This window comes from Dasypus novemcinctus, chromosome 21, assembly GCF_030445035.2.
Source record: "Dasypus novemcinctus isolate mDasNov1 chromosome 21, mDasNov1.1.hap2, whole genome shotgun sequence".
NCBI classification, from domain to species: domain Eukaryota; kingdom Metazoa; phylum Chordata; class Mammalia; order Cingulata; family Dasypodidae; genus Dasypus; species Dasypus novemcinctus.
Window position 1 is genome coordinate 61,451,103 of NC_080693.1, and position 23,835 is coordinate 61,474,937.

The following is a 23,835-nucleotide window of genomic DNA, read 5'->3' on the forward strand; positions in this document are numbered from 1 at the left end:
AAAAACAAAACTAAATAAAGGTTTTCATTAACATCAACAAATATTTTAACCCTCTTATGAGAAGACTACATGGAAAATCTTCTAAGTGAAATTTTAAATAAACAGAAACTGCCTACTGATGTTTTTCTTTATCTCCCAAATTGTTAGAGCAGAAAAGAAAATGAAAAAGAAATGGAAAAGCACTAAACAAGGTGCAGTTGATATTCTCTTATTTAGCTGGTTTTTTGTCTCACATAATTACATGAGGCTGGAATTTTTTTTTTTAATTGCCTAGAAGATGTTATTCCTTTGGTGTTCTCTGGTTTTGAAATGGAAAGCTATTACTAACAGGTAACTGCAACTATTCCAAGGCAATATCACTGACATGCATTTAGCTCTTTTGAACAGTACTCTTTGAAACAGTAGCACAAAATAGCATAAAGGTGTGTCAGAGTGCCGGTGGCCATGAGGGTAGGCACCCGACCTGTCTGAGGAACACATCAGATAAGACTGACAAACTGGTAACCAAGCATCCAGCTCCTAGGCACGAAGACGAGCAGCATACAACCTGCTGCCAGTGAGCAACAGTGTGGACCACTGAAAAGCTGTTAGTCAACTGCATTTTACTAATTCTAAAAGAACTGTGGTTCTTTTTTGAGTACTGGGGATCAGGGATTGAACCCCAGGCCTTAAATACGGGAAGCCGGCTCTCAGCTGCTGAGTGGCATCACAGCTTTCCTGAGTTGGTTGTTTTGTTTGTTTTGCTTTGTTTTGTTTTTTAGGAGGCACTGGGAGAACTGAACCTGGGACCTTCCATGTGGGAAACACACTCAGCTGCTTGATCCACAGCCACTCCCTGAAAGAATTTTAAAACAATGTCCCCCCTGAGTTTATAAACAATAATATGGAAAACAAAGAAAAATAAAAATGCTCGTTAAATCTGCCACTTAAATATAACTACTGTTAAGATTTTGGTGTAATCTCGGGAAGTGGACTTGGCCCAGTGGTTAGGGCATCTGTCTACCACATGGGAGGTCCGTGGTTCAAATTCCGGGCCTCCTTGACCCGTGTGGAGCTGGCCCATGCGCAGTGCTGATGTGCACAAGGAGTGCCCTGCCACGCAGGGGTGTCCCCCGCGTAGGGGAGCCCCACGCGCAAGGAGTGCACCCGTAAGGAGAGCCGCCCAGCGCGAAAGAAAGTGCAGCCTGCCTAAGAATGGCGCTGCTCACACTGAGAGCTGACACAACAAGATGATGCAACAAAAAGAAACACAGATTTCCGGTGCTGCTGACAACAACAGAAGCGGACAAAGAAGACGATGCAGCAAATAGACACAGAGAACAGACAGATGGGGCGGGGAAAGGGGAGAGAAATAAATAAATTAATTAAAAAAAAAAAAAGATTTTGGTGTATTCTCTTTAGCCTTTATGTGCATATATAAAATACACATAAATAAAAAATACCCCAATGTCTGCGCTGTTGAATTTATTATAAATGTATAATAAATGTATAAATAAATACATTTATTAAATTATATACATACATACCTTTTCTGCCCCATTAAACTCTAAATTCTTTGAGGACAAGGATTTTAATTTTTCCATATGAACCCTACTACCCATGACACTGCTAAGCTCCTTATGGGCACTCAAAGCATATTTGTTGATAATTATTTATTAGTAGCAACCCTCTAATGCTTTCAGCCCATATTTACCCTTTTTTTTTTTTTAACGATTTACTTATTTTTTAAATTTTATTTCTCTCCCCTTCCCTGGCCCCAGTTGTCTGCTTTCTGTCTTCATTCACTGTGTGTTCTTCTGTGTTTGCTTATATTCTTGTCAGCTACACCAGGAATCTGTGTCTTTTTTGGTTGCGTCATCTTGCTGCGTCAGTTTTCCATGTGTGTGATGCCACTCCTGGGCAGGCTGCACTTTTTTCGCGCTGGGCGGTTCTCCTTACCGGGCGCACTCCTTGCGTGTGGGGCTCCCCTACATGGGGGACACCTCTGTGTGGCACGGTACTCCTTGAGCGCATCAGCATGGCACATGGGCCAGCTCATCACACGGGCCAGGAGGCCCTGGGTTTGAACCCTGGACCTCCCATGTGGTAGGTGGATGCTCTATCCATTGAGCCAAATCCACTTCCCCATATTCAGTCTTAGAAGGAACAAATCTTAATTTTTAAAATCCCCAAAACTGTTCCATCTCCCTAAAATTTAATAAGTCACATAAAAAATTTAAAAACAGACAACTGTTAAAGTCTCACTCATGTCATCTTTCTAACTGTCGATATTCTTGCCTCACAAAATATCCCAAATTATTTGACATAAAACATTTTGTTGACTTACCAAGCTTGACTTTCAATCCACTGGGATAGATAATGCCGCACCTCAATGGGGAAATGCTGACCATACAATGCCTGCATCTGATGAAGGGCATCTCCTTGGAGCTGCTGGGCTTGTATCCACACAGCCATTGTTTACAATCTGTTAAACAAATAATAAGTAATGTGGGTGTTTGTTTGTTTTTTCTTTTAAATCCACTAGAGCAAATATTCAGTTATAAAAGCTAGAGATAAAACAAATGTTTTTAGAGATCAGTATTCTCAAACTAAATTTTAGCTTTATAATGTTTTTAAAATGTAAACATTAATTGTTGTCAGGGAAAGGTACATAATTTGATCTATGAAGCTCTGACTATAAAATGTACTGAAGTCCTGTAAGCAAAAGTACAAAACCAGCATTAGGGAAAGAACTGCCTATATTTTTGACATCACAAACTCTTCACTTTTGTTCAAAGTTGTCAGCAACTGTTAGCAGCATTTCAACAACAATGAAAAATAATTAGCAGGTAGAAATTTTTTTAGTCACTTATTTTAGATTTGGTATTTTGATTGTTAAGAAATATAATAAACATACTGCCATTTTGAAAAGTAACTCAGGAAAGGAAAAGTGCAAATATCAAAAGCATGGATTTAACCCTATATATTATCATTAGTTACCTAAGAACACAAAAGAGAAACCGCAAGGTTCATCATCTGAGTTACTGCCATGGAATTTACAATGCAATGCTCTGTTCAATTACAGCATTTTAAAACTTTTCAGACATAAAAAACAACATCCAGCTAAAAGAAACAAGAACCATTATATTCCAATAGTAGGTAGTTTTCTTTAACATGCTCTTGATTTCAGAAAAAAGGATTTTATAAAACTACCACGATGCCTCCTCTGACTCACCTGAGAATTTCTAACTCATTTGGCAGCAACTCTCTGGGATTAATCAGATTGTGGCAGCAACACTATTTCACATGTACATGGAGGGGACTAAAACTGAATCTTCCTCAAACACTATTTTCCATAAGGGAATTCTGTATAAGGCAGGACAATCTTGAATCCTATCCAAAACAATGTGGCTACTATTTGCACAGTTCGCCTGAGGACTACGTTACAGTTAGGGTCCAGTGAACTGGACCTGGATTTTGTTGAATATCAGATACAGCACTTGTGTGTTAGGAAAAAAAATCCCTGTTAGTTGTAGTTGTCTGATCATATAACACTGAGCTATTTATGGGGCAAGTCAGTTAGCCAACAGTGAGGAGTGGAGTGGGTGCCAGTGACCTATTTTAAGACTTGTGCAATGCTATAGAACACTTGAGTGGTACATGATTTTATTTAGAACTTTTAAGCTGTACGTCTGAGATCACTGTTAAGATTACCCAAGACATCAAATTTCAATGGCTAAGAGCTTACTAGAAGAAGGCTTGGATAAAAGAGCCCTCTCCAGAAGCAATTCCACTTAATAATCAAATAGCACATCTGAAAAACATTTAATTATATATTTTGAATCAAATGAACTACAGAAAATACTGGTAAAACCTTACCTCCTCAGAGACTCCTTGCCTATTTTCTGGTCTCTATCCTTTTAATCTGCTTTAGTTTTCTTCATATAATTTATCAATCCCTGACATTTTATTATATATTTGCTTACTGTCATCCTACTAGGATGAAGTCACCATAGAGATGTTCACTGCTCTTTCTTTCTCTTGGGTTTAGAACCATAGGTGGCACATAAGCATTCAATATTTTTTGTTCTTGTTGAATAAATAGATGAATACACACAATTTGGTCAAATCTATCAACTCTTCAAAATTATGAAACAAGAGATGCATACAAATACCAAAGCATGAAAACGAAACAGATTTCATTTCAACTGATCAATTAAAATTTAATAATTTGGGTAAGTCTAAGTTAGCAACGGTCTATTTATTCCTTAATAACATAAACCATAATTTTAATTATCCCTTTCAGTTTTTGTTAAAATTTGTTTTTGTCTATTTTCCTTACTGAACTGTAAGAGCTAAGTGGAGGGAGCCTTACTCTCTCCTGTGTCCCCAGTGCCTTGAATACAGTGGCTTGCACATGGTAAGTGATGGCCAATAAATATCTGCTGAGCAAGTGAATAAAGAATATTTTACATGTCCTACTAGCTAAGCATAGCTAAGTAATAGGAACCTATTTTCTGTTTTAAGAAAGAAATACTATAGTGATATGCCACATATGTTACGGGACCTATAAAACTTTGTGCTATTTTGTCTTAAGTTTTATATTATGCTTTAGTTTTTATCAAAGAGTATGGTTTAAATTCTGAACAAGTCATAGGTGTTTTCTAAAATATGCCATATGAAGGATAATAGCTGGTAAATATAAGGTGGCAATCAACCTATTTTGATAAACACAATGTACTTCAGTTTCACTCCATAAAAAGTGTTTTTTTTTTTTTCAATTATTTCTCTCCCCTTCCCCGCCCCCTCTCCAGCCCCAAGTTGTCTGCTCTCTGTGTCCATTCACTGTGTGTTCTTCTGTGCCCGCCTGTATTCTTGTCAGCGGTACCTGGAATCTGTGTCTCGTTTTGTTGCGTCATCTTGCTGCGTCAGCTATCCGTGTGTTCAGCGCCATTCCTGGGCAGCCTGCACTTTTTTCGTGCTAGGCAGCTCTCTTTATGGGGCACACTCCTTGTGAGTGGGGCTCCCCTACGCAGGGGACACCCCTGCATGGCCTGGTACTTCTTGTGCGCATCAGCACTGCGTGTGGGCCAGCTCATCACACGGGTCAGGAGGCCCTGGGTTTGAACCTTGGACCTCCTATGTGGTAGGCGGACACCTTATCCGTTGGGTCAAATCTGCTTGCCCATAAAAAGTTTTGATAGAGCTAGAAGGTAGATTTTGCTTATTCCTAGTAAAAAATGTAGAATAAAAGTACACTAAATAGTACATAATCATATTTATTATACTTTTAAACTGAGAATTACATACACAGGGAATATGACATGACTTCCTGAGATTGTTATATAATGACTTGAAATACCCAGGAAAAGCAACAATACAGTTTTCAATTGTATCAATAAAACCTAGAATCTAGTGCTTTTCTTCCTACATGTCCAAGTGCTTCATCTACATTATCAGGCTATGACTGTACCTGGTGGAAGCAGAGTCCTTCCTCACTAGTACTTATCTGGCCATCCCACAACGCCTCTACTCTGCATACGCAGGGAGTGCACCTCTGTCCGCAACAAACGCGCTCTTCTGCTTTTTTACAAGCAGCTCCATCTTCAATGCGTGATGTTCTGACAAGGGAAGTGGTTTATATCTTTGATAAATCACCACAGGGGCTTCTCTAAAGACTGGGAAGTAGATTCACAGTCTTATTTTTAAGTCAAAGATGAGAACTATTTGAGCTATGCTGAGTTGTACTCTCAGTGTTCATAAGCATCTCGAACAACTTAAAACAGTCATGCTACCTTGGATGCAGAACACAGTACTTTCTGAAAGCATAAGGTATCTACAGCAACCTTACATACCTGGATCGATCCGAGGGCAGCATATCAAATAAAGCATACCCTCAAGCACTTATTAACAAAAGTCCCAAAGACTGATAGCACACACTTAACACAGGCTTAATGAAAACCATAAAAATAAATCTCTACCAACATAAAGAATTGGGTGGGATTTGGGATAATACTGTCTCTACAGTAAATATTTTTATCAGGCGTTTTCTCTTTTTAAAACTCAAACATAAAATTTTTTATTTTTTTTAAAGATTTATTTATTTTTATTTATTTCTCTTCCCTTCCCCCCCACTCTCCCCCCTTCCAGTTGTCTGCTCTCTGTGTGCATTCACTGTGTGTGTTCTTCTGTGTCCACTTGTATTCTGTCAGCGGCACCGGGAATCTATGTCTCTTTCGGTTGCATCATCTTGCTGCGTAAGCTCTCCGTGTGTGCAGCACCACACCTGGGCAGGCTGAGCTTTCTTTGCGCAGGGCAGCTCTCCATAGGGTGCACACCTTGTGCGTGGGGCTCCCCTACGCGGGGGACACCCCTACGTGGCAGGGCATTCCTTGCGCGCATCAGCACTGCGCGTGGGCCAGCTCATCACACGGGCCAGGAGGCCCTGGGTTTGAACCCTAGACCTCCCATGTGGTAGGTGGACGCTCTATCCATTGAGGCAAATCTGCTTCCCAAACATAAAACTTTTATAAAGAAAAACATTACTCTTTCGGAAGGCTTCTAGAACACTGTGGCCAAGCTTGTGCCAAAGCTAAACTCTAAGGGAAAAGAAACCAATGCATATGTGCCAGATTAATGAATGAATGGAAAATAATTCTAACTTGGGGTGGTGGTAGGGGGCGTTTAAAATGTGTGCAGAGGTTTGGCTGGCAGGATTCATGTATATAATTTAAAGCATTCTGTAATTCCTATTCTCCATCCCACCACAACCTCACCCCATACCAGAACCAAAGTCTCTAAAATGGGACATAGGTTCTAGAGATAATGGTGAACTCACCTAAATATAACTCTACAAAAGATTTAACCTCTTAAACTCCTGTTTCTCAGTTTCCTTATTTTGTAAAATGGGAATATACCCTCAGAGGGTTGTTGTAAGGATGTGTATGTGTGTGTGTGTGTGTATAGACTTAAATGCTTAAAATGGTGCCTAGAACATAGTAAGTGCTATATAAGGACTTAAGATTATTCTTACTTTTATAGCCTTAAATAAAAAGATGGCTTTCTTCTCAACTCAGCTTGCAACTCAATTCAATGGACTTCCTTTCTAAAGCCAATCCTCCACAAATGGTTTTCACTATCCTTCTGCTTAACCAGTATCCTATATTACAAACTCTGCCTTCCTTTTGAAAGGTGGCATTCCCATTTCTTAATCAATTGCACTGGCACAAGGACTTCTGCAGACAGGAACCCAGGGAGGATGGTAGAAGAGCCCTGTGAGGACTTGGTTCTCTAATCTCTGAATGAGAGAACTAGGAATTGTGAAGAGCAAGACTTCGTCACAGTATACTGAACAAAATAAAAACAAAAATACATCATTCAGATGTACTCTCCTGATAGAGAAGACTAAGTCAGCTGTGCCTTGCTGCTTGGAAAATTTCTTCCAAGGACATATCTGACTCCTAATTTAAGTACAAAAGACAACTAATGAAATTCAAGGTTTTCATTTATTACTTTGCCTTTATGAACTACTAGCAATGGATACTTTGATTTCACCTAATAAAAATAAACTTCAGAAATAAGAATATTAAGAAATGAATTAAGGGAAGCAGCTCAACTGATAGAATGTCCACCTACCATGAGGAGGGTCCAGGGTTCTATACCCAGGGCCTACTGACCCGTGTGGTGAGCTGGCCCACATGGAGTGCTGCTGTGCACAAGGAGTGCCGTGCCATGCAGAGGAGCCCTCGACTAGGGTTGTCCCACGTGCAAGGAGTGCGCCCCACAAGGAGAGCTGCCCTGCGTGAAAAAAGCGCAGCCTGCCCAGGAGTGGCGCCACACACGAGAGCTGACGCAGCAAGATGACGCAACAAAAAAGAGACGCAGTTTCCCAGTGCTGCCTGATAATACAAGTGGATACAGAAGAACACACAGCGAACGGAGACAGAGAGCAGATGGGGAGGGGGGAGGGAAAGGGGAGAGAAATAAATAAAATAAATCTTTGAAGAAAAAAAAAAAGAAATGAATTCAAATAATATTAATGCTACTAGTATTATCCACCACCCAGATTTAAAAGCTAACATTTACTGAGTAATTCCTATATTATTTATAACAATAAGTGATTTTATGAATTTATTCATTTAATCCTCACAAAAACCCTACAAGGTAGGCACTAGTATTAATCCCCACTTTACAGCTGAGGAAATGGAGGCTCAGAGAGACTAAACAGGATTGCAAAATGGTGTAGTGATTTTGGAAAACAATTGGGCAGTTCCTCAAATAGTCAAACATGGAGTTACCAAATGACCCAAAAATTCTACTTCTGGAAATATACCCAAGAGAAATCAAAATATATGTCCACACAAAAACTTGTACATGAATGTTCATATTAGCATTATTCATACTAGCCAAAAAGTAGAAACGACCCAAATGTCTATCAAACAAATGAATAAAGAAAATGTGGCATAGCCACATGGAATATTATTCAGCTATAAAAAGGAATGGTGTACTGATATATGCTACAACATGGATGAACCTTGAAAACATTATGCTAGATGAAAGAAGTCAGATCCAAAAGGCCACACATTGTATGAACTGCATTTATTTGAAATGTCCCAAATAGGCAAATTCATCAAGATTGTAGATTATTGATTGCCAGGGATTGGGAGAGAGAAAATGAAGAGTGATTGTTAATGGTAAGGGTCCCAGTGCCTCCCTAAAGAAGACAGTGAGCTGGCACGATAGATAGGCATAGTGAGCTGACAAAACAAGAGACTCAAGAAGAAAAAACATAATGAGAGACACAACAAAGCAGGGAGCAGAGATTCCCAGTGCCTCCTAAAGAGGACAAGCAAGACAGTATGCTGACATGATGGGCAGGCCCAACAAGATAATGAAACAAGAGATTCAGGGAGGGAAAATATGAGACAGAGCAAAGCAGGGAGAGGAGGTGGCTCAAGCAATTAGGCACCCCCCTTCCACATCAGAGGTCCTAGGTTCAGCTGTAGGTGCCTCCTAAAGAAACAAGGAAGACGAAAAGACACAGCAAGTGCAAACAACAAGGGGGTGGGGAGAAATAAATCTTTAAAAAAAAATTTTAAAGAAAGAAAAGCAAAACAAGTAGAAATAAAAGATAGATTTCAATCCAAATGTATCAATAATTACATAAAAATATAACAGTATAGCTTCCAATTAAAAAAGCAAAAACTTGTCAAATTGTTTTTATTTTAAGATTTATTTATTTTATTTATTCCCCCCCCACCCCCGCTGTCTGCTCTCTGTCTATCTGCTGCGTGTTCTTCTTTGTTTCTGTTGTTGTTGGCGGCATGGGAATCTGTGTTTCTTTTTTTTTTTTTTAAAGATTTATTTATTTATTTAATTCCCCCCCTCCCCTAGTTGTCTGTTCTCTGTGTCTATCTGCTGCGTCTTGTTTCTTTGTCTGCTTCTGTTGTCGTCAGCGGCACGGGAAGTGTGGGCGGCGCCATTCCAGGGCAGGCTGCATTCTACTTCGCGCTGGGCGGCTCTCCTTACGGGTGTACTCCTCGCGCATGGGGCTCCCCTACGCCAGGGACACCCCTGTGTGGTGCGGCACTCCTTGCATGCATCAGCACTGCGCATGGGCCAGCTGCACACGGGTCAAGGAGGCCCGGGGTTTGAACCGCGGACCTCCCATGTGGTAGACAGATGCCCTAACCATTGGGCCAAGTCCGTTTCCCCTGTGTTTCTTTTTGTTGTGTCATCTTGTTGTGTCAGCTCTCCATGTGTGTGGTGCCATTCTTGGGCAGGCTGCACTTTCTTTCATGCTGGGAGGCTCTATGGGGCGCACTCCTTACACATGGGACCCTCCCACGCGGGGACACCCTTGCGTGGCACGGCACTCCTTGCGCGCATCAGCACTGCGCATGGCCAGCTCCACAAGGGTCAAGGAGGCCCGGGGTTTGAACCGCGGACCTCCCATGTGGTAGACGGACGCCCTAACCACTGGGCCAAGTCTGCTTCCCCAATTGTTTTTAAAAACCAATGATATGATGTTTAAAAGAGACAACTTTAAATATAAGGATACAGAAAGTTTAAAAATAAAATAGGCCTATTTATCATTGCTTGATGAAGATTTTTACTAAATGAGCTTAATTGTCCATTTCTATGAGTTGAGAATTGTAGGAAATGATAATTTTAATCATTGCCTTATTTATTATAAAGGAATGTTGAAATAAACTGAAGTTTATGAAAATACTTTATGAAAACTGGCTAATATCTAAAATAAATGCCCTGTTCATTTAAAAATAAATAAATAAATAAAAATTTTGAAAAAATAAAAAATAAAATAGGAAAAATATACCTTTCAAACATTAACCAAAATAAAATATGTTAATATAAAAAAAAATGGGTAAGGGGATTCTTTTTGGGGTCATGTTAATGTTCTGGAATTAGAGTGGTGATGGTTGTACAATTCCGTGAATATACTAAAAACCACTGAATTGTATACTTTAAAAGGGTGAATGGTATGGTAGGTGATTATATATCAATAAAGCCATTTTGAGAGAAAGAGGCAGGAAGGCAGGCAGCAGGTAGAAAGAGGTAAAATACTTACCTCCAATCCCACGCCATGAGCAGCACAGTCTAAACTGGGTCTAGGCAGCCTGGCCCCCGAGTCTGAGCTTCTACCACTGCACCCAGGCTGCTTCTGTTCTAAGAACTTGTGGTGGTTTGTAGTATTATTCTGTACTTTCCTGTGTGCTTGTTCTATTTTATGATTTAAGGAAAATTAGAAGAAGAAACCTAATATTGAGAGGCCCTGATTTTGGGAAAGGCTAGGACTAGCTGGCAGATAAAACAGAAGGTGTACAAACATTGCTTCCCTGTCATTTTTGATCCTGCCATGTGAGAGAGGACTTGAAGCTCACTAGCAGCCAAAATTTAAGCACAATACCTGCAAGAGGATGGGCCTACAAAACAGTTCAAAGTGGAAGAGATGAGCCATATGCCTGACAGCCCGCAGATGAGCCTGGGAATAAAATGAAGGAGCCAAGACTGGAGAGGAGGCCCTGAAAGAGAGAAGCCCTATGACTTCTTGTCCACAGCTGAGCTCAGGAGATGGTAAATTCTGTAAGGGAAGGCAGGGACCATGACAGAAAATGTCAATTTGACCATCTTGCTTTGCCATGTGGGAGGACCCCACTATCATCAGTAGCTAACACTGGTGAGAAAGCATTGCTGCTGGTACCTTGATTTGGACATTTCACGGCCTCAGAATTTTAAGATTTTACCCTAAATAAAATTCTCATTATAACCCCCTCACACACCAAAATGCTTCTGATCTGAAAACTATAAGGTGAGGAACCAGGTGCTGATATGTTTAGCACCATTTAATAACTAAAGGCCTTTGTATAGAATATAAGAAGCAAGTTCCCTTTCTTGTCAATACAAATATTGCTTCATGTACTAAGTGGTTAGTAGTTACCCAGTAGAAGGGAATTTGAGGGAAGAAACATTAAATAGTAGAAATAAAGGATTAAAGCTTTGTTCATATTAAAATTGGCCTAACATCAAGTAAGGTTAGAGTAAATGATCTCTACTCTAGATGTAGGTCAATACCAGAGCCATCTGCTCTTATAAAAATATTTTTTTTCCCAAACACAAAGCAATCAGGAAGGCAATTCTCTAACAAAATCAGATTGTTAAACAGATGGGAAGAAAACAGAAAGAATAAGAGTATTCACAAAGAAACAAGGAAAAATTTTCTCGGGCAGCATAAAGATGACAATATTCTGGGAAGGCAATCAGTCATAAATCTTTACATAACAGCCAAGTCTTTACATATTATGTTAGGAAGAAAAGAAAGAAAGAGAGGGAGAGAGGCACACTGTTTGTTAAATATAAAAATCAGGTCTTCATCAGTGGGTTATCATATGTTTAAAACTTGTACCTAAAGATTTGTTAGCAAAAAAAATGCAATCTCACAAATAAAGAGATTAGACTCAGACAAGGATCACCAAAGCTGTTGAAACCATGAGGAGACAGTTGCTGGGGAACAGGATATTCACATAGTCTCCAAGGATTGCCCCACATAATACTTACTATTCACAAAGAGGAAATATTACCTCTCCAGTGGAAAACTTGGACAGACAACACCTTAACCAAGTGAGCATACTTAACATCCCAATCACGGGACAAATTGACATTATATGCCTCCAGATGTGATATACCACCAAAGAATATATACACTAAATATTTTATCTCTAATCATAAAGAAACAACAGACAAATCCAAGTTGTAAGGCACTCATGAAAGCAAAAAAAAGAACTGTTCTAGATTAAAGGGGACATGATAACTATGTGCAATGTGTAATCTGGGATCAGATTGTAGAGCATAATTAAACACACACACACACACAGAGCTCTAAAGGACATTATTATAGCAATTAAGAAAAATTTAAAATGGCCTGTATATTAGGTATTATTGTATCATGATTAAATTTCTTGAGAATGAGAATAGTAGTAAGGTTATACGGAAGAATGCCCTTGTTTTAGCAGATACATACTTAAGTATATAAGGGTAAATGCTCATGGAGAGAGGAAGGGAGGGTGTGTTGAGGCAGAGGGTGATAAAACATATGTGACCACTATTAACAGTTGGTCAATCTAGGTGAAGTATATTCAGGTGTTCATTGTTCTATTCTTTCAACATTTCAGTAATTTAAAATTGTTTCAAGATCAAAATTTAGGGCAAAAATTCCAAAAAAGAAAAGCAAAGTATGAGAGTAGAGATTCGACTCATCATGAAATTGTCCCTGCAATATATGAAAATCTGTACTTACCAGACATTTTGCTGTGACCACTTGCGGTACGACAGGGTCATACATATTGGGCTCCCTCATGCCACACCGGCCGACAGCTTGAATGCATGTGCAGTATCATTATTTTAGTGTCAAAATCCAGCAAACAACTTGAACAAACCACTTGGGAAGAAGCTACATCAATATCATTTTCCAGATCACTAAAAACATTTGTTATAGCCCACAAATAATGGCCTTCTGTGTTATGGAAAAATAAGAACTGATCTGAGGCTGCCATATAGTCCTATACAATTTTTCTGAAAAGCTTTAAACAGTCTAAGAATCTTATGTTAGCCTCAGAATTTCTAAAGTTTATATTAATACCCATTTTATATTGTTAATCTAGATGAACTCATCTTAGAATGCCTTTCTTATATAGTTTTAATCTTTTAGTTTAGAAAAAAAATCTTCATTGAGTTTCTGTACTATTTAAATGAAAGATAATCCCACCTTCTTGTTCTAAAGTTAAAAAATGAGACAAACAAAACAGGGATTTTATTAATAGTTCTACACGTTCCCAATATTTTCCTCATTAAAGTTCAAAACCTCCCTCTAACCACTGAGAATTACAATATTAAATTTCCACTTAGCAAAATTTGCCTTGAAGAGCACCTTGCACTAGGTCAACAACCAGGAACAACCATGAATTAGAACAATACACAATAGTGAGAAACTGGAACAAACCTAAAAGTCTAAAATATAGGAATGGTTAAAGTATAATATATCAATCTGATGGAATATTGTGCAAACAGTTAAATGAAATATAAAGGTCACACAGACACATTTTTAAAGAGTATAAATAAAAAAATGCTAAATGAAAAGTGTACACAAGATGTATGCTAGATGACAAACATCAAAGAAAGGTCAAAGAGAAATGTAAATGGTTGTTATACCTGGGTAAAGGAATTTGGTACAACTTTATTGTAAAGTTTTTCTATTTATTAAATTTTGTTTAAAGGGTAAAAATTGAAATATATATGTAATACTCATGGACAATTTGTATTACTTCCTAGCCCTTAGGAACCAAACAAGTATAAAGGGACACATAAAGGACACTGGAAGAGATATTTCCCAATAAGACAACATCCAGGTGATGGTACTTTCTTATAAACTCTATATTCTTGATTTAAGTAGGGCATGAGATAGTAAAAGTCCAGAATCATAAAATATTTTTTAAAAGAAATTAATTTCAAGCAGTAGTTTAAGACTATTAATAGCTAAGATTAATTTGTCATTTTGACACCTATTTATATATTTTATTTAAATTCTTTAAAATGCCTTATGCTCAATAACTTTATATTACTCTTTTAAAACCTACTTCTTTTAAGTACTATAAAACAAATGGTACAAAAATGCATTTTAAAATAGCTTCTTGGGAAGCTGATTTAGCCCAACAGATAGGGCATCTTCCTACCACATGGGAGGTCCAGGGTTCAAACCCAGGGCCTCCTGCCTCATGTGATGAGCTGGCCCACACACAGTGCTGATGCGCCCAAGGAGTGCCATGCCAGGCAGGGGTGTCCCCCATGTAGGGAGGCCCCATGCGCAAGGAGTGCGCCCCGTAAGGAGAGCCACAGAGAGTGAAAAAAGTGTAGCTTGCCCAGGAATGGCGCCGCACACATGGAGAGCTGATGCAGCAAGATGACGCAAAAAAACGAGACACAGATTCCAGGTGTCACTGACAAGAATGCAGGCGGGCACAGAAGAGCACACGGCAAATGGACACAGAAAGCAGACAACTTGGGGGGGGTGGGGAAAGGGGGGGAAATAAATAAAAATAAATAAATCTTAAAAAAAAATTTCTTGTGAAATGACACGATGGCTGTGACACACTTTCAAATAGTTAAGAAAAAACAAAAAAGTGTGTATGTGGGGAGATGAAAAAATATTAGCAAAATTTTGGTAATTTTTGAACTTGGGTGATAAATTTGTGGACACTCATGATATACTATTCACTATTCTCTCTTATTTTGAGTTTGTTTGAAAATGTCCCTACTAACAAGAATAAAAAGTTTAAAAAAATTCACTTAACTCAGACCAGGTTAAAGAATCAAGATCTCAGAAGTAGGGGAGTTTTGAATTTAGGAGGTTTTATTGTGATTTCTAAAAGAAACCTGGAAAATAGAAACAAAAAAAAATATTTGGGAAGGTCATATAATAGACTTAGGTTCATTCTGCCTCTTTTTCATCTTTGATATGACTAAGCAACTGTCCCCGGCAAACCTTGCACCAGTTAGAAACCCAATAAAATACGTAGAAAACTACTTGCAATAGTGTAAGATTTCCCTTTTTAAAAAATACACTTCCCTTACCCCTAGTCACACACCTGAATACAAAGGGCCTAGGTAAGACTTACCAAGAGTAAAAAATTTTAAATTAGGTTAAGACTACAAAAGGAAAACTTAGTCTTTAGAAAGCTGTAGTTACAAGAGTAGATCCCAGAAAGCCTTAGCTATTGCTTCCTAATTTAACTCCATCTCGGATGCTAAGAAAACAAGTTTTATTCCTGTTTTATTCCTGTCAACTCACTTTGTGCCAAGAATCTACATCTAAAACCAAAGTAGGGTCTGTACCACCCACTGTTATAAAACCAGGATTCTTTACTATCTCAGGAAGGTTTGAGCAGATCAAACCAGTCTTCAAGGACAGAAGAAAAGCACTTAGGACAAGCTTGCTAAGGAAGGCCTGAGATAATTCTCTCCACGTTATTTCCTACATCTTTTATGTACTTCAACACTAACCCTCAACCAACAATCTTTGTTATTAACAGTAAACCAAGGAAAGAGACCAAAACGGGATGAGAAAGCACATCTATCCATTGCACCCAAACTAAAGCAAAATATGGTATTTTTGCTTCTTTCTTTCAGGCAGCTGTACTCTCTGAAGTACAGGTTACCATTAATCATAATCTACTTTATCTCTGCTTACCGACAATTACTTAAATTTAAGTCCGTTCAAATCACAAAATAAAAAATGGAACCTAAATATGTTTTTGGTTAAAATGATGAACACTAAAATCTCCTTTAGAAAAGAAATGCCTCATCAGCTAGATCCTTCACTCACCAGGTAACAATCCAATTATGAAGTGAGGCTGGCGTTTCCTGAAGATAATGGCAATGTGTGGGATATAATACTACCTATGTTTAAGTAAAACAAGTCCTGCAGAAAACGTGGAGCCAACAATGGGTAGCTAATTCTAACTCTAAGAAGAAAAATAAAAGTTCATTTCAGAAAATTAAAGTGTCCGTTCTGTCAGAAAAAAAGATTATCCAAGTGTAAGTAATGGCTATCTTAGAATGTTTAATGTTAACATGAATTAAAATTGTGCACAAAGCAAATGTCCATATTTATGAAAGCATTAAGGCTGGGACTTTGCAATAAAATGGAATACCTTTGCTTGAACAAACTACTTTTTCTGGAAACAGAGTCTTTCTAGCTATATATTTATTGGGATCCCTACACATAACATTGCAATGGAAACTTGAGTGCATGTTCCTATAATACACTACAGATGCATCAAAAGACTCCCATCTCTTAACTATCAGCTTATGCCAGGATAACGGCAGAACCCTTCTATGTATGTGCTCTTTCAGAGGCTGCACTGTTACAGGAAGAAGCAGAGAACAGCGATTTCCTTCCAAAAGGTCAGCTGCCTCAGACAGACCAAACAGAAAGCAGCTAATTCTTGCCAACTTCCCCTCCTGCCTGCAGCAAGTACGCAACAGCATTTGGTTTCCAGTAAAGCTCCAAAGCAAAACAAAGCCAACGTGAGACCCAGAATCTATGCAATGTTAAGCGTCTCACTTGATTAAAGTCAGTAAGAGCACTCGGAGCTATACTTTTAAAAAAGCAGTGAAACTGTTAAGAGCTGCCAGGTGTAATGTGGAAAAGGACAGGGTTGGAATCATCCTAGCTTTTATGCTAATGCTCTAGAAGTCTCCAGCTAAAAATAAGATGGCATTTTGGTTACAATGAGCCTGGAAAAACATAAGATCCTAGTTGACGGACATAAAAATAAATTTTCAGCTTTCCTCTTCTCAAACTAAAGTCAAGTCAGATGTTGTTCAACATGCTGAGGCACTGGCTGGGTGCCATGCCGACAGCAGAAGCATGCATACAGTGACTATACAGTTCCTCAGATTAGCTGTGGAGAAGAGACTACACAACTACTACAGGAAGGGGAAGAGGACACCAACTGCTATTTTAAATACTCTTTAACTAGAAACCCTGAACTGTTACGGAACAACATTGAAGGCCCCCTCCCCAAAGAAACAACGGAGTAATCTTGCATAGATTTTTAAAATTAAGAGCACCAAACTATATAAAGGAACATGCATTTAAACATCTTAAAGGCAGCAAAATTAAATCCATTTGGAGTAGAAAAGTGAAGAAGAAAGGGAAAAAAAGTAGATTTCTAAGATGTGCTCAACCAGATCAGCTCCTGGCTTAACTATCTACACAGCTTGCAAGCAATCGCGAAGGGTCCTTTGGACCAGCTCCTGCAGCACGTCATGGGGCTCTATGTCATTTCTAACTTGCTAGTTTCAAGTTGTGGTAGCAAAAGAGACACCAGGGTTTTTGTGAGACAAGCTCTTGTAAAAATTCTGGGCTTTGATGATGGTACTACACTCCACTCTGAGACTATTTAGTTTGAAATGAAGGCAGTTTGGGGGTAGGATAGAAAACTTATTAGACTGTCATATATGATAAATTAACTACTGCTACCTATATTTAAAACTTCCATGTTGGGAACAAAATAAATTACCTAATTTCCAAGCCTTTCTTAAACTTAATAACCAAACCTGCTAGTAACAGGAATTAGCATGGGAAAAGAGGAGAAAAAGGAGTGCTGGTAGTAGTAATAATAGTAATAATATTAACAACATTAATAAACATTCATGGAGCTCTTACCATACACTGCCACATACTGTTGTATGCACTTTATATGCGCCCTCAATTAATCCTCAGGACAACCCTGTGAGGCAGTATTTTTATCATTCCCATTCTACAGATGAAGAAACAGGCTCAGTAATAGGCAGGAAATTTCTCCAAACTCCTATAGCAATTAAGTGAAGGAGTTGAGGGAAGCAGATTTGGCCCAATGGATAGGGCATCCACCTAGCACATGGGAGGTCCAAGGTTCAAACCCCAGGGCCTCCTGGTCCATGCAGTGAGCTGGCCCATGCACAGTGCTGATGCGCGCAAGGAATGCCATGCCATGCAGGGGTGTCCCCCACATAGGGGAGCCCCACGCTCAAGGATTGTGCTCCATAAGGAGAGTCGCCCAGCGCCAAAAAAGTGCAGTCTGCCCAGGAGTGGTACCGCACACACAGAGAACTGTCCCAGCAAGATGACGCAACAAAAAAATGAGACACAGATTCCGGGTACCACTGACAAGAATACAAGCAGACACAGAGGAACACACAGCAAAAGGACACAGAGAGCAGACAATTAGGGGCGGGTAAGGGGAGAGAAATTAAAAAAAAAACAACAACATAAGTGAAGGAGTTGGGATTAGCATCCAGGCACCCAGCTCTGGAGCTCATGTTCTCAACCACAATGCATTATTTACTAAAAATCCTCACCTCACCAAATAAGTTTTTTTCTGACAATGATACCTATGGCTTAAGATAAAAGCTACCAAGTGAATTAACACAAAATACAACTCACAAATAGCTACAAAAAAGATTAAACAATCAAAAAAAAAAAGCTTTAAATGGGATCCCCTTCCCTAAGGGTCAGAGAGCACCAAGATGACAAACTTTCAAACATAACTAAAGCCAGCCTTATTAGGCAGCTGCTGGTTCCCCTTAACTCTTCTGAGTCTATCAGAAATTAGCTAAAATCTTCAGATTGTAAAAGGGAGTGGGAGGAGAATAATGAGAGCAGTCTTAGAGGTGGTTAACTTTCCAATGAGGCCAAAACCTGGATCCTGACTACTTGTGGTCAGAATTAACACTGGTGACATTTCCTATAAGAAGCAGAGTTGCTACACTTGTTACATTTGTCCCCAAATTCCTTATTGGATTTCCATTTAGATATATTATTATTATCCATCACCAAAATTCATACTAAACTCAGGTTTTCTGCTGTCAGAAAACACTTTTAATAAAGGGACAATATCATACAAATGAGAAAACAACTTGTAAAATATTCTAATGAATAAGAGAATAATAAAGGGTATTGAAGTCAGTTATCTAAATAACTGCTCAAATTACACCATAATTAAACATCAGTTTACTTAATGGTGATCTGCATATGAAGTTGCAGACAAATTGCAAGTGATAAATTCCTGTCATAATTGATAAACACTAATCTGGCAAATCTAGAAATAACTAAGTTTCTGTGCATAGCATTCATTAAATATTAAGTTGAATGCTAGGAAATCATCTGGGTTCACCAATGCATCCTAATAAGAAATAGTTACTCTAGAAGACAACTTCTGAATTTAAGAGTGATATACAACATGTCAAGGGGGAAATCTGGGACAAGACCTGGCTGGCAATTCCATGATTCTCTGAAAGGTGCCTTGTACAACATGTAACACTTTTAGTTAGAAACAGAATGGACATGGACACAATACTTGTACTCGATGCCTTTACCTTTTTTCTTTTAGAACTGACAAATTCTTTTTTTAAAAAGATTTATTTATTTATTTATTTCTCTCCCCTCTCCCCCTTCCCTCCCAATTGTCTGCTCTCTGTGTCCATGTGCTGTGTGCTCTTCCGTGACTGCTTCTATCTTTATCAGGGGCACAGGGAATCTGTGTTTCTTTTTGTTGTGTCATCTTGTTGTGTCAGCTCTCCATGTGTGCGGCACCATTCTTGGGCAGGCTGCACTTTCTTTTGCACTGGGCGGCTCTCCTTACGGGGTGCACTCCTTGCACGTGGGGCTCTCCCACGCGGGGGACACCCCTGCGTGGCAGGGCACTCCTTGCTCACATCAGCACTGCTCATGGGCCAGTTCCACACGGGTCAAAGAGGCCCGGGGTTTGAACTGTGGACCTCCCATGTGGTAGGCAGATGCCCTATCCATTGGGCCAAGTCCACTTCCCCGCCTTTATCATTTTGATCTTCCCATTTTTAAAAGACGGTATGTTTTATTCCTCTAGAATTAAAATTTACCCTACACTCTGTATAAGAACTAAAGTAATTTTGAGTTATCTATCATTCCATTCCTAAATTGCAGGCTATTCCAGGGCAGAACCATGTCTCATTCATTTTTATTTTACCAATGCAGTACTTGGTACACGGTGAGTATTCAGTAACTGTTTTTTAAATTAAACACAACTTTGTTAGACCTCCATGTTACAAAAAGAACCTAAATTTGGGGAAATGGATGGTAGGTCTGTAATTTCCTTCAAGATGTTATTTTTAACACTGTAGTGGTCATTTAATTGAATCCTCATTACAGGAATAATGGGGCTGAATCACACTGTATAGAAACTGTGACGGAGGTTTTGACTCATCACCGGTGCTAATCAAGGTTAATATAATCGCAAGTTGTACCATTACTTAAAGATCATGACAAATCTGTAAAATAGAGCTAACACCTAGTTGAAACAATTTCAAAGAGAAAATTACACGAAACATGATGATGCTAATATGAGCTGAGATTCCAGAAGCTTCTCTATGCAAACTAAACTTATTCTTTTAACTGAGCCTCAAGAAAGAAGTTGAGCATGAACAGAAGCACGTTTATCAACAATCCATTCTTTCATTACCATGTATACAACTAAATATAGTCCAGAAAGACTACTATTGTGCCAAAACAAGATGATGACTTTCTAAATCCAGAATGGAGATTAACATTAGAAGGATGACTCAGCACTAATGACATCAGGTTGATAGGCACTGAACCTTTTTTTTTTTTTAATCTCCTGAGGGTTCTTCAACTACAGGACAGAATGTCAAGTCAGAAGATATTTCAGTAAACACAGAACTTTTGACTACAGACTATTTTTCATTCAAGATATATTTCCACGCAGCAAAACAAATTTAGCAAATGAAAATACAGTCTTCACTTGCTATGGATGTTCCCTATCCCTGCCAAAAATCACAAGCTGTTTGCTCAAAAACTGTCACCAATTAGCAGCTGCTGCTGTAAAAAAAAAAAAAGTGCCAATAAAAAAAACAACAACAAAAGTTAGTGCCAATAAAAGCATATTGAACTGAAAGAGGGCCCTATGACAAGGCATGGGAAATGCAAGAATCTATTTTTCACTAGTAAACTTTATAAATACTGGAAATCTCAATTTGGGAAAAGTGGGGGCAGGGCAATAATGGCAATATATGTTTATTCCTACTTAAACAGGAAGGACTGGAAGGGTCCCCTAAGACAACTTGAAAGTCCACAGAAATACCTGGGTCCTAGGTTAGTGGACTCCATTGTAAGCATTCCCACCTTTCCAATAGAAGCCAATTTTGGTTTGGGATAAATTTTCATTGTCAAAGTTCTGTTCCTGGCAAACTAACATCCACATTTGTAGACATAAAAGCTGAATTTTTAAAGTGCCTTTCATAGTCTTTGTCTAAAGGCTGTGTTCCAAGTTCTTATGGTTCGAATACAATTTTTTATTTTACAGGCTAAAAGAAATGAAGTTGAAGAAAGCCAAAGCGATCTGCCCAATGAAATGAGCAGGAGATAGAGTGGTAGAAAATCATTTTACTAGCCTTATGTTCAATGTTCTATTTCAGAGATTCTAAAACGGTCCACAGACGAAGATCCCACTTTAAAGCTAAATCCCACAGATTACTTTTCACATTATTCCCCAAGGTTCTCCTCTCTTTCTCTTTGTATCTTTACCAATCAGATGTCCTAGTACTTTTATCTTTTTCTTCAACAAGTTAGTTTCCGGCCTTTAAAAAATTAAGTCTATGTCCCTCCCCCTTAGTTTTAGTTTTCTTACACTCTTTTTCCTTCTCCCTCTAGGTCAGGGGTTCTTAATCAGGGGTCCATGAACTTGAACTGAAATTTTTAAAAAAACATTATTCTTGTGGGGACATGTTGGGGCAGGTGTGATATATTTCTTAAATAATACACAGTATAGTATGGACTTAGTAAGGGATCCGTGGAACAAAAATGGTTAAGAACTCCTCCTCTAGGTGGATTGCTAGAATCATGACTATTTTACTTACGGTTTGGATGAGAGGGTCAGGTTGTCCCTCTAGCAACTACGAAGAAAAATGAGAAAGGAAAAGAAACAAAGAAGGAAGGAGGGAAGGAAGGGAGAGAAGAATGGAGGGAAACAGAGACAGAGAGGGAGGGAGGAAGGGAGAGGGAAAGGTAATGAGAATGGAAAAAAAGAAAAAGAAATGTGTATGCACATACAATTTCTTCAAGAAGCTGCAACTGAAATCATTTTTGTAGCTGAGGTCCCTTATGTAGAGCTTGTCTTTATGTCTGTATAAACAATTACAACAATGTACCAGTAATTTTCCAGTTCATAATCAGACTACAAGGAGAACAGCATGCTTTATGGAACATGGAGAAAGACTAATCTCTGATATTACTGCCAGTACAGATTTAGCCACAAGACATGGAGGAGATAATCTACAGACACACAGATTAGGAATCACATTTTCAAAGCTTTAATAACCCCCCAGGATATGCAACAGGCTATTGAATTAACTTGTCTTTGGATATGTATTGTATGTTCATCACTGGCTATGTCTAGGTACAAAGCAAAAAGTAAAAAACTAGGAGAAAGAAAAATCATCAAGCCTCCAAACAGAAATGTCACGTTGTTTTTTTCCATCTTTAACTCTGAAATCCAACAGAGAGACAAGATACTGGTTTTCTCTTCTCTTTTTCTTTCTTCCACAGTAAAGGCTGCATTTTCAGCTTTTCTAAGGGTTGAAGCAGTTTCTAGATAGACCATTTTACTGAAGTTAAAGGGGAATAAATGGCATTGGGGCTTCTTCAACACCTACGCTTTGAACATCATCAGAGATGAGCATTAGCCTACCACAACAAATGTAATCAGATCAGCCCTCTCATAGAAACAATAAGAATTTAATTAACAAGTATTTATTGAACACCTACTATACCAGGTTCTGTTCCAGGGATGAGGCTATAGCAGTGAATAAAACGCACAGGCTTTATGGAAATTAAGAGTCCACCATCAATATCAAATACTTAAAAGTTTAAATAAATACAGCCTACGTTATACACTGTTTAATTTTTGTTTTTAAATTCTTTTCTTTAGTTCTGTTGGGGAAAAGGATATTAGCTGAATATTTTATGGAATCTTATTAGTAAACTGTATTCTGTCCATTCAAACCAATATTTGGAAGACTATTTTAAAAGCATCTCGGCAAAATCAGATAACAATGGACGGCTTCACTGCCTTTTGTGAAAGCATTGAAAATATGAAAGTAATTATCTGGTCAAACCAGGACATCTGTTCATCCCTATTAAAAATTGATCATCTTTATGGAGATATTGTATGTGCGAGACAAATTGGGTCTAATCAAAGGATCCCATAATTATGATCATTTTAGCATGGCACTAGTCCAACTTTCTTCCAGGATACAGTTTTATTATTATTTTATTTATTTCTCCCTACCCACTTATTGTTTGCATTGCTGTGTCTGTTCGAGTTCCTTGTTTTTCTAGGAGGCGCCAGAGACCGAACCTGGGACCTTCGATGTGGGAGGCGATCACTTGAGCCACCTCTGCTCCTCTGGGATACAATTTTATTTAGTGGATAATGTTTATATTTGCCACAATTAAATCAAATCACTTTTCTTTCAAAAATGATTTACAGATTCAATCACCATAAGGTAATAAAAATGTAGAACACTGTGGTGCTTTGAAGCTGTATGTACCCCAGAAAAACATGTTCTTAAACTTTATCCATTCCTATAGGTATGAATCCACTTTGATGAGGTTTTCAGTTAAGGTATGGCCTACCTCAATCAGATGGGTCTTAATCCTATTACTGGATATTTTATAAGAAAATAAAATTCAGACAAAGAAGAGAAAGCCCCAGAGGGAGCAGCCAGAAGTTGAAATTAACACAA

General features: G+C 38.5%; 1 protein-coding gene across 2 annotated transcripts in view; it reads right to left on the reverse strand.

Annotated features, from left to right (window-relative positions):
• Positions 1–23,835, reverse strand: part of STAT5B (signal transducer and activator of transcription 5B) — an 82,764-nt gene that overhangs the window by 22,953 nt on the left and 35,976 nt on the right. For both annotated transcript variants that reach the window (XM_058284274.2, XM_058284272.2), the window contains exon 2: positions 2,327–2,464. Coding sequence is in view for 1 of the 2 variants with exons in the window: in XM_058284272.2 (XP_058140255.1) it covers positions 2,327–2,454 (128 nt within the window). In the remaining variant the exon portion in view is untranslated. The remainder of the gene's footprint in view (positions 1–2,326; positions 2,465–23,835) is intronic.